The sequence below is a fragment of the Nelumbo nucifera genome, chromosome 2, assembly GCF_055504915.1.
Source record: "Nelumbo nucifera cultivar China Antique chromosome 2, China Antique-T2T, whole genome shotgun sequence".
Classification (NCBI taxonomy): Eukaryota; Viridiplantae; Streptophyta; class Magnoliopsida; order Proteales; family Nelumbonaceae; genus Nelumbo; species Nelumbo nucifera.
The window spans coordinates 55,932,496-55,944,920 of NC_142650.1; the positions used below are offsets into that span (position 1 = coordinate 55,932,496).

General features: G+C 39.0%; 1 protein-coding gene across 2 annotated transcripts in view; it reads right to left on the minus strand.

Annotated features, from left to right (window-relative positions):
- LOC104586327 (transcription factor-like protein DPB) overlaps positions 1-12,425 on the minus strand; it is a 34,421-nt gene continuing 21,996 nt past the window's right edge. For both annotated transcript variants that reach the window (XM_010243515.3, XM_010243516.3), the window contains exons 6-10: positions 2,183-2,329; positions 1,989-2,057; positions 1,789-1,887; positions 1,033-1,103; positions 1-593 (exon numbers count right to left, since the gene is read on the minus strand). In XM_010243515.3, the coding sequence (XP_010241817.1) occupies positions 356-593; positions 1,033-1,103; positions 1,789-1,887; positions 1,989-2,057; positions 2,183-2,329 (624 nt within the window). In that variant the 3' untranslated portion in view covers positions 1-355. The remainder of the gene's footprint in view (positions 594-1,032; positions 1,104-1,788; positions 1,888-1,988; positions 2,058-2,182; positions 2,330-12,425) is intronic.

The window sequence follows — 12,425 nt, forward strand, 5'->3', positions numbered from 1 at the left end:
GAAGTCAGAATGCAGTAGCTTGGTGTTTCCTCTACGACTGGAAAACAATTAAAAAAATGTTTCTGCAATTACATCGGGGAAAACTGCTTAAAGAATTTATGAATATAAGATTGAAGATTACATTAGGCAAATTATGGATTTCTAGCTCACAACATTGCTCCATCAGAGCCCTATGGAAATCTTGAAAAATGGGCGTGGTTTGCTTGTTCCTTCAGTACTTCAACTGGTTAGCAAGCCACTGTGGCAGCCTAAGCCAGGAGGGCTCCACCCCTTTTTGGACAATTAATTTACACACTATACAGGAAAGAAAGGAGATGATAACCCATGATAAGATGATGAAGCTTGAACAGGTAGATCAATGCTCATGTTTGACACGTGCTTTTAGTATTCCTGGAAGTGGGGGTGAGCTGGGAGGCCTACCCGCAGCAGTGGACCTTGTGGGATGTGGTATATGGGATTGATACATGCCAAGCATGCTGGAACCCTCACCTCCATTTGCAGTAGAATCATGAGCACCATCATCTCCCTGTGGTCTTTCACAGAACCTCATTGCCTTGAGAACATAATTATCATCGTGTAACTCAAAAGGAGTGCTGCAATTAGGGTGGCAGATAAAATTTAAGCCAGCAGAAGATAAAGTCTGGCTCCAGTTTAAAAGTTGAAACTTTGATGGCATTCAGAAACTGAAGTATCTGATGTTGCAAGGATCAAAATTTTGTCATGTATTGGCCCGTATCGACCAATACACATTGTATTGGAGCCTTCCAGATATGCCCCTACAGGGGGTGTTTCGGATCAGCGAGTGGTTCAGGGGGTAGACCGGCCCCTCTGAACCAATTTCGAAAAAAAAATTAAAAAAAGCACATAAAAAACAGTACCGACACAGGGCGATACACTGGTAGGGCGTATCGGCCTGTATCGATATGTTGAACCTTAGCTATGTTGAGGTTGGATAACCAAGCAACAGATTGGCCTACTCGTCAACCAAGATCTAATGCTACATCATTCTCAGGATTGTAAAGGTATATTTACCTATTGAAGTCAAAATGCACTAGCTGCATGTCCTCAGATATTTCCACCTCAACAGTTGCATGTGGACGTGTCTGCAGTTCAAATATACAAAAAACAAAGACAATAAATAAGATGTAGAAAACAAAAATAGCTCAAGAAACCTCAAAAAATTTCATTTTTTTATGAATAGAAATGTAAAATCAATTTGTGAAATATGATGCTTCATGTTTCAATACTGATACTAATTAACTTGTGATTCATCCACTATTTCATACCAGACTATCTACATAGTTGAATCACATGTATTTACGTCCAGAAAGCCATTTCATATATATAGATGTCCATGTAACAACTTGATGAAAAGATTTTTCAATTTCAGATTGCTGGAAAAAAGTTACAGATCTCCAACAACCGCCACCAACCCTTAACTTGTGACAAACAAAAGAAGAAAGGTGATAACCTTCAGACAGCATGCTCAAAATCAAGATCTACATGTAACATGTTCTTACAGGAACCTCCTAAATTTATGATAATGGGTGGCAATGTGGCATCAATACATCCAGTTATCCACACACTGTACTATTCTACTTTGGATATTTATCTTTTTTCTTTTATTTTTTTTTTTCAGTTTGATAACGGTGAGTCTGGAAACTAATCTAGAATGTGTAGCGCATGAGAAAGAGGTGCTGGATAAGACTAGCTCATATCTTACGGCAACATCATCATGTTGCATATGACTTGTTCCAATACAAGAGGGGGCATTTCCTGAGCCAATACCTGAACCAGAATAAAAGGTAAAGCCACACCCCCAGTTGGAGCATTTCCTGAGCCATATAATTGCTCATTCCGTTGTATCAGGTTCTGGAGACCTATGAACTTAGGGAAGGTAGACAAAAGTTAGAATGCTTCTCCTGATAACAGTGTTAAAAGAAAATGCAAAAATTAACCCAAATAGATTATTAAAAAGAACATCTTACTTGTTCCTCCAGTTCTTGCAGATAGGCAGCTTTCTTTTCTATCTTGCTTCTCAGCCCAATTCGTTCAGCCTGTAGTAATTACATTTATAGAATAGAATAACCACAAAATCGAGCATGAACGTTCACTATATATCTGCATATCTTAACATCATTCCCAAAAGAAAATAAATAAATATATGTAAAGTTGATCCGACCTTTAACTCTTCAATGTCATTCACGCTAGTTCGAGGTAGACCCTTCCATTGTATTTCCTTTTTATCTTTAGATATAATATCCATTGCCATGAGAACATTCAGTGCATCATATACCCTCCGCCGTATATTTTTTTCATCATATTGTTGCTGTAAACCGAAACATGCTAAGATAAGAATTCCATTCTACAATGATGCAAGAATGTAAAATCACAGGTTTTCATGCGCATACACAATTCATTTCTCATGAGTGCTGCTCATGCACCAGACAAGACAATTCAGGGTGCCCATGAGTAAAGGCAAAGAGCAATATATATTATCAGTAACATAAATATATCAACTCGTCAATCTGAACCATCTAATTAGCTGGTCATCTAGAAGATTACTGTTTTTACAAACAATACTATTCAGCAGTCATTTCCATTGCAGGATTGATTTTCCACAAGACCTTTCTTCAATGGCAATCAATCCAGCAATCTGATGGATGGCTAAACTAGCTGACATATGTGAAATTTGCATTATTGCCCAAGCAAGAGATGCTTCACCAATTGAAAATATGATAGATAAATTGGCAGTGTTATTAGATGCATTTTCTACCTTAATTAATTTCTAGTTTTCCCTTATTGAAGAATATATTTACAAAATAAAATGGTGAATCTAAATTTCAATGAATTGCTAATTACATGTAGATAACACTTCACAAACAAATAGATCAAACCAGAAATCAATAACATTCAGTGTTTTTTCTCTTTTGAATGGTCACAGGGAACTTCATTAATTAAAATCAGATTGTAATTTGCAAAGGGATGTGCCAGACACCCCAAGGAAAAACTACAACCACATCAACTTTCAGCCTCAATAGCATTAGGCAATACAAATTTGCCCTATTAACCCCTTGTTTGGTTAGGGAATCAGCTATGCAGTTTGCCACCCTCTTTATCCACCGAAACTCCACTCTTGGTTCTTGTGCCAGCTTCCTTATTTCTCTGAGCACATCTCAATGTTGCCAGGGACCATGTCTGTTATTAGTAAGCAGCTTAGTACAACTTTAGTACTTTACTATCACCTTCCACAGTTAGAATGCTTAAGTTCAGCTCAGTACAATAACATTCAACAGTTTTCAATCATTATTTCAGTAAATAAAGGGGAACATATTAATAGATGGAAGCTAAAATGGATCTGCATATTTGGAGGTAAATGCATTCAACTCATGGAACACAGTTTCTTGAAAAACAATTAAGAAGTACTAGATGAAGTTAAGTAGATTCAAGAACTAGCCACTCTTCTGTAGGTCATGGAAGATGTGTTTAGGCAAATGAGCCACATACCACTGATCTTTTAATGTCAGACAACGGAACCTAGAAGTAGCTCTAATAGGTGATAAAATGAGAGAAAGTAGATTGAGATGATTGATCAAAAGAAGAAATTAGATTGAGATGGTCTGGTAAACATGCATAGAAGGCCATCTACAGCATCAGTTACGAAAAGTGATCTGTTACAAGTTGAAAGGGCTAGAAGAGCTAGGTGCAGACTGAAAAGGACTTGGGTGGAAGTAATAAGAAATGAGTCAAGCACCCATAACATAATGATGGATATGGCATTAAACAAAATGAAATGGAAAAACAGGATTCATATAGCCGACCCCATATAATTGGGACAAGGCTTAGATGATGAAGATGACGATTTTTTTTCTCTTTTTGATCAGCGAGAAGAAAGAAATTTATTAATAATTACGTGAACAGGTTATAGAATATTACAATACTACCCCCTGTTTGGCCAATGATGATGACCACTGAACTTTTAATAGGTTAGAAGCTAAAGACTGGGTTTGGTTGAAGACAGAAGAGCCATGTGATTTTTACATGCGAGGAGGTGGCACAAATTAAATGGTAACACCAAGCCGATAATTAAGTCTTGAAGGAGCAGGGAGATAATCAAAAAGGAAGACAGATAGAGTGAGGGATGGACGAAGAAGGCATAGAGAGGTATGGTCATTCGTTAGATTGCAGAACATGAGGGTGGTTGATCCTTTGGGGTTTCTCTCAAGGTTGAAGATTTGGTTCAGTGAAGGTTAGGAGATAGGATGGAATTGGGTTATGTGCCCTTTATTATTTCTTTCCTTGTTGATGGGCTGTATTGGGGGTTTGCAGCAGGACTATATGCATGAACTGCATCTATTGGGATTCTTTTTCTTGGTGGGGGGTGGGTTCCAGTCTTCCATCTCCTTTTAGCACCATCTAAGCTGGCTTTCTTCTTGCACCTATATTTTAGTTCCCTTTGGTGAAGCTTTTTCTGATCTGTAAACTTTTCAAACATGTTAAAAGGGAAGAAAGTCATAGAAGGAGAAATTAAATTTCCACCCCTTTCATTATTGGCAATTTTGTAATTTTTTGGTGGTTTGGATTTTGGTATTTTTGAGCTCTTTTTAGTAATATATAGCATAATAGAGTCTTAGGTACAGGGCTAATCATCAAGGATTAAATTAGTTTAAGGAATCACATCAGAGAGTTTTTAAGATTTTGAAAAGGTGAAGATGCAATCACAACCACCATTTTTCACCCTATTTCTCAGGGTTCAAAACTTGACCATTTTGTATGATTTTGATGTCATTAGATAGGTAATTGTTATCTATCTAATGACACCAAGTTCTCATAAATCCAACATGTCTTGAGGGAGTCATGGCCTGTAATATTCAGATACTTATACTACATGCCTAGTGTACCACTGTTGGACACAATACTTACAGGATACAATACCGAATAATGCATGGATATCTCTAGATGTACTCTATAGCACTATAACTTTTAAAATATGTAAATTATAAAATGGTATGTCATAACAATAAATACTATAGAAAATATGTACATTTTAGAAATTAAATTAAATTTGGCAAAGACATAAGTGTTGAGAAATGACATTTAAATTTAAAAACATAGCTGTCAAGGTACCTACAGGATTCTAGGCAACAGTGGAGGGCCTGGTTGCCTAGGCAATAGAATTCCCAATAAAAAAACTAAATTCTATGTTAGTTTTCCCTAACTTTTACAGACCAATCAGCATCCATATAAATCAAAAAAAATTAGCAATGTTCTTTCCTAAAAGAATTAATTTGCCTCTAAAAGAAAATAGCATATTTTATCAGCAAAAGGATTTCATTAAATATTAAGGACTACAAAGTTTACAAGTTAAAGAAGAGATAAGGATGGCGGATCCAGATGTGGTACTAATTCAGGAGTCCAAACAGATGGAATTTGACAGGAGATGGGCAAGAAGTGTTTGGAAAGCTAGGGAGATTAAGTGGGCAGCTGCTCCCTCTTGGGGAGCTTCTGGAGGAATAGTGACATTGTGGAAAGATGTTTTGGAGGGGATTGAGGAATTAATAGGTAACTATTACGTCTCTTCGAAATTTAGGCAGGTGGAGGATGGTTTTGAATGGGTGTTAACCAATGTATATGGCCCCAATGGTTATAGGGAAAGAAAGAAAATGTGAGAAGAATTGGGAGACATCAAAGGCTTATGGGAAGGAGCATGGTGTGTAGGAGGGGATTTTAACACAGTTAAGGTTTTTAGAAGAGACCAACAACCGTAGGCAAAGGGTGACCAAATCCTAATTGCAAACGAGAGTGTGGAGGCCTCCAAGAAATCTAAGAAGAAAGGTATGGTACGTAAACTGGATATAGAAAAGGCTTATGACTTGGTTGATTGGTTCTTTCTGATGCAAGTGATGGTTGGTTAACTTTGGTTTTGGGGATAGATTGTGTAAATGGGTGAGAGTATGTTTGAGGAGATGCCATTATTCAGTGCTGGTAAATGGGACAGTGATGGACTTCTTTCCAGCATTGAGAGGGATAAGACAAGGAAACCCACTTTCCCCCTTCTTGTACATTTTGGTTGCATATGTTCTAGGGAGATTGATTCATAGAGCTGACTCAAGAAATCTGTTAAATGGCTGGAGATTAGGAAGAACAGCAAACGATTATTTGTCTCTTGGGGTGGAAGATATTGAAGTAAAGTACAATTGGGTTAAAAGAATAGCAAATTCTTTTGCTGACAGGCTAGCTAAACAAGGGGTGTGAATAGGGATTCTATGTTCTGGGATTATTTCTAATTCTGTTTTTTTGCTTGTGGGGGAGTTAAGACAGTTTACCTCCCTCTAGTTGTATGTAATCCTTTCACAATTGAATTCAATGAATTTTTGTTATTGATAAAAAAAAAAAGTATCAAGATTAAATTTGGGGATTAGAAGAAGAAAAACAGGTCTGAACAGCATACAAGAAAAGATGGCGAAAAGAAGAGGTAAGAGAAGGAGTCAAATTATTCTCCATTCTCCTCTAACCCTATTTTATTAAGCTCTAAAAATTACATGAAGACAATAATGCCCTTAAGTGGGCAGCCAGCTTGGCAGTTACATAAAGAAAATAAAACAAGAATCAATAACAGGCCCATTAAGTGTGGCCCATCAACAATAAAATAAAAGATATTACAAGAGAGGATGTTAGGGCCCATTCGGCCCAGTCTCTTTACACTCCCCCTCAAGCTGAGCATAGATGTCAATCATGCCCAACTTGCTTATATAGTGTGTCAATTTCCCTCTTGGAACTCCCTTGGTCAAGATATCAGCCAGTTGCTCTTCTGATGTGATGAATGGTAAACAAACTTCTCCTGAAGAAACTCTTTCCCTTATAAAATGCCTATCAACCTCAATGTGCTTAGTTCTGTCATGTTGAACAGGATTATGTGCAATGTTGATAGCAGCTTGGTTGTCACAATAAAGCATCATTGGTTTCTCGTAGTCCACCCCCAATTCCTCTAGAAGGAAACGTAGCCACAGTAATTCTGACACACCATGTGCCATTGCCCTGTATTCTGCTTCAACTGAGGATCTAGCAACAACAAATTGTTTCTTACTCCTCCATGACACAATATTCCCAGCAACCAGAGCACAATAACTAGAGGTGGATCTTCTATCATCAATACATCCTGCCCAATCTGCATCAGTAAAAGCCTCCAGCTTCATGTGACCATGTTTAGCAAATACAATACCTTTCCTTGGGGTACCTTTCAAGTAGCACAAAACCCTTTCTGCAGCAACTAAATGAGTATCTCTGGGAGAATGCATAAATTGGATAATAACACTTACTGCATAGGAAATATCTGGTCGAGTCATACAAAGGTATAACAACTTCCCAAGCGGTCTCTGAAACACTCCCCTATCAGACAAAAGCTCACCATCTGTAGCAGAAAGCTTATGATTAGGATCAATAGGAGTGGAGATGGATTTAGCTCCAAGTTTACCAGTTTCAGCAAGAAGATCAAGAACATTTACGCTGAGAGATGAAGATACCATCCTTAGATCGAGCAACTTCAATGCCCAAGAAATACCAAAGATCTCCCAAATCTTTGATTTCAAATTCAGATTGAGAAATCCTTTTAGTTTACTAACCTCTTCAGTGTCATTACCCGTGACCACAATGTCATCAACATAAACAATCAAGAAGGTCACCAGAGAATCATTTCTCTTCAAGAACAGTGTATGATCATATTGTGTTTGAGTGTAGCCAAAGGAGACAAGAGCAGCCCGAAATCTCTCAAACCAAGCCCGAGGAGACTGTTTGAGACCATAAATAGATTTGTGTACTTTACACACCTTGCCTTTCATTTCCTTCCCATACACTCCTGGAGGTAGAGACATATAGACCTCTTCATGCAGGTCTCCATTCAAGAAGGCATTCTTAACATCAAACTGGTGTAGGGGCCAGTCAAAAGTAGCAGCTAGAAAAAGTAAAACCCTGACTGAGGTCATCTTAGCTACAGGAGCAAATGTCTCAAGATAGTCAATGCCATACATTTGAGTGTAGCCCTTAGCAACCAACCAAACCTTAAACCTCTCAACAGAGCCATCAGAGTGATATTTAATGGTAAACACCCATTTACAACCCACTGGTTCCTTCCCTTCCGGCAAGTCAACAATATCCCAGGTATGGTTCTTATGCAATGCATCTAGTTCGGTCATCATAGCATCCCTCCATTCAGCTTGAGATAATGCTTCTGGTACAGACCTGGGTATCACATGGGAAGAAACAAAGGCAAGAAAGGAGTAGTAGGAAGGGGAGAGAAGGTTGTAAGACAAGTGTTTGGAGATATAATGGGTTGTACACTTCCACTTGCCCTTGCGGAGAGCAATAGGAAGGTCAAGGTCTGGGACAGTCAGAGATGGGTCAGTAGAGGGCTGACTTGTTACCTCAGGAATGATGGGAGAGGCGAGATGCTCTTCTGAAGGAGTGGAAACAACCTGCACATGTCTGAATCTCTGCCTTTGGTACCACCTTTGGAGAGCAGGAGCAGGAGGAGCAGGAATATCGGACTCACAAGGAATATCAGAGGTAGGTCCAGTGGGAGAAGTGGACACCCCATGATCGGACTCACAAGGAATGGGAAGAGGAACAGCTGGAGACATACCAAAGGTCTCGTCAGATTTCTCCCCCTCAGGAGGCGTGCTAAAGAAGGGAGTCAACTCGGCAAAGGTGACATCCCGAGATACAAAGCGGGTGCCACGAACTGGATCAAAACAGCAATAACCCTTCTGTGTGGAAGCATATCCCAGAAACACACATTTATGAGCCTTATGTTCAAACTTGTGCCTTTGATGACTATGAATATGCACATAGCAAGTGCACCCAAACACACGGAGAGGAAGAGAAAAGATATCCTCATCCGAGAAGAGAAGACCAAAAGGGGTTTTAAAGCCAAGGACCAGGGAGGGCATACGGTTGATCAGAAAGGTAGCAGTAAGAACAGCATCTCCCCAAAATTTTATAGGAACATGAGATGCAAATAAGAGGGATCTGGCAACCTCAACCACATGTCTGTTCTTTCTTTCTGCCACCCTGTTTTGTTGTGGAGTGTAGGAACAAGAACTTTGATGAATAACCCCAAAAGTTTCAAGATAGGTGGAGAGGGTTCTCTCAAAATACTCCTTACCATTGTCAGAATGGAATATTTTGATACGAGTATTAAACTGGGTGAGGATGAGTTCATATAATTTTTTCACAATGGCTGGTACTTCATCCTTGGATTTCATGAGATAAATCCAAGTGTAACGCGAATAATCATCAATAAAAAGGATAAAGTATCTGTAACCCCCCATGGTTGGCATATGATATGGCCCCCACACATCAAAGTGAACAATATGGAAAGGAGAAAGTGATCTTTTATTGCTAATTGAATAGGAGTGTCTACAATGCTTTGCCAATTCACATGATTCACAATGAAGACTCGACACAAACACTCCTTTAAACATATCTGGGAACAGATGACTCAAAGCAGAAAAAGACAAGTGACCAAACCGAAAGTGGCATAATAAAATTTTGTCTCCATCAATCAAACGGAAATCAAAGAACCAGAAATTTTGTCTATATAAACCTACTTGAAGTCAAACCAGAACTCGGGTGCTTGAAAAACTAGGGTTTTGCTCCGTCCAGCAGTGGGGGGGAAGAGAGAAGATGCAGCCGCACCTACCAGACCAACCCAAACTCTTCCAAACCTGAACCGCCCTCCTTTAACAGTCACAAGACACCTTCCAAGCACAAAGTGCCACACCCAAGCTTCTCCTTTCCTGGTAACCTCGAAAATCTCTAGTCGGCTAGGGTTTCGGGCAGCAGCAGAACAGCATCACTTCTCGGCAAAACCCAGCCAGATCTCAACTCTCCAAACCCTCTACCAACTAAGCAAGTGATTCTCTATACTATAGAGAACCTATCTCTCCATACACTCTCTTGATTTTAGAGTGTATGGGAACGAAAGAAAAAGAAGAACTAAACCTACTCTGATACCAAGATGTAAATCAGTCCTCAAGTATCAATATTAAATTTGGGGATTATAAGAAGAAAAACAGGTCTGAACATACAAGAGAAGAAGATGGCGAAAAGAAGAGGTAAGAGAAGAAGGAGTCGAATTATTCTCCATTCTCCTCTAACCCTATTTTATTAAGATCTAAAAATTACATGAAGACAAGAATGCCCTTAAGTGGGCGGCCAACTTGGCAGTTACATAAAGAAAATAAAACAAGAATAAATAACAGGCCCATTAAGTGTGGCCCATCAACAATAAAAAAAAAGATATTACAAGAGAGGATGTTAGGGCCCATTCAGCCCAGTCTCTTTACAGGATTCTATGTTCTGGGATTATTTCTAATTCTGTTTTTTTGCTTGTGGGGGAGTTAAGACAGTTTACCTCCCTCTGGTTGTATGTAATCCTTTCATAGTTGTCAAGGCGCCTAGGTGAGCCTAGGCGACCATAGCGCACTCAGTCGCCTAGGCGCCTAAGCGATGGAATTTGAAAGTATAAAATAAATATCCCTACCCCTCTTAAGCTACTTTATTGGTTTTCTATACTAACCAACATACTTGTATGCTAGCTATTAGCAATAAAATCATTCAAATAAAGCATAAAATGCTATAGCTAGCATCCAAGCCAACAAAAATGGGGGAGTGCAGCTAAGAAAAGGGAGAAAATAAGGGGGCAGAGACCCTGTTTCAGGCTAAAAAATGGAGGATTGTTAAAAGTAAGAAAGAAGGAGTACTAGTGTGATTTTAGGAGGAGGAGGCAGAGGCAGAGCCCCTGTTTCATCCCAAAAATATTTCTTAACGTACCTGGAGGTCTTGGACGACTTGGACTGAACAATGGAAACTTCCCCAAAGAAACTTCCGTAGTTTTAATGTAAAAGAGAATTACTTTAATAAAAAATGGTAACATACAACAGGGTGTATTCTAATAAAACAAAACAAACCAATAAAATGATATAATACATATGCACATTCAAAAAAATAATATAATATATATATAGGTGAGCGCCTGATACAAAAACACCTTGGCGTTGGGCGAGGCAACCTCTAAAAATCACCTAGTCACCTTGACAACTATGCTCCCTGTTTAGCTATTTGCTGCTCCATTTGTAGTTTTTCTCACTCAACTGAAGTTTGAATTTAATTGTTTTGCAATAACATCAATTTCCCTAAAAGCATGTCTATATTTCCAAGGTGCTACTTTGAGTTGCTTTGCCCAATGAATTACTAGTTGTGAGACACCTTCAACTTCCAAATCTCCAAGACCAAGCTTTTGTGCTAAACTCAAACCTTGTAGAAGTGCAAAGATACACTTGTGTTAGGTGACTCACAACTAGTAACTCATTCAGGTGCCAAGATACTACCTGAACAAGTGATTCACATTCATTGTCCCTTAATCCCCTCCTGAACCCAAAATCCCAATTGACCCTAGTTGGGGAGGTTGCACCAAACTTGGAAACAGGTTCAAACTTATAAGTTCAAAGAGAGTAAAGTATTGGATATTATTGGCAAAGGGGCAAATCACCTACCCAAATATCCTCCCAAAAAAGAATTTTATTCCCACAACCCACATCAAACCAAATGGAGCTTAGGCAAGAAGGGAGTACCTCTATTATTGCTTTCCATGGAGGATTTTGAAGAAGTGTGAGAGTCCAGCTTTGCATCCCAGCTGTTCTCTAATCCATGTATGCTTTCAATGACCTTGTGCCACAGCCTATCTCTTTCTAATGGAAATCTCCAAAGCAACTTCCCTAGCAAAGTCGTATTCCTCTTGGTCAGATTTCGAATACCTAAACCACCATGCTACTTTGATTTACATACATGTTCCCATTTTATCAAGTGATCCTTCCTTTCATTCCCGGCCTCCAAAGGAAGTCCATCATAACTTTTCTAGTTGTCTAGCTAACCGGGATCCTAAAGGTGGACAGGTAGTAAATAGGCAAATTTGCTAAAGTGGACTTAATTAATGTCATTCTTCCCTTAAATGAAATATAGCTCCTTTTCCACAGCCATTGTTTTGCCAAATCTTTCTAAGACAGGTTCCCAAAAACTTTATACTCTCGGGTTTCCTCCCAACGGTAGACCAAGGTAATCTAGGGGCCACAGTTTCACCTCACAACCTAGGGTTCCTGCCAATAGCTAAATCCTACCCTCTTCTATATTGATTCCTGCCACACAGCTCTTACCCCAATTTACTTTCAGACTTGATATCCTTTGAAATTCATTGATTAAGTCCCTTAGATTTCCTATTCTATCTTCATTATAGTCTTCACAAAAAATTATCATATCATCTACAAACTGTAAATGAGAGACAATCACCTCATTTCTTCCTACCCTCCAACCCTTGACCAGATTGTCCAAATCAGCCTTGATGATCATTCTACTTAGGAGTTCAGCAACTA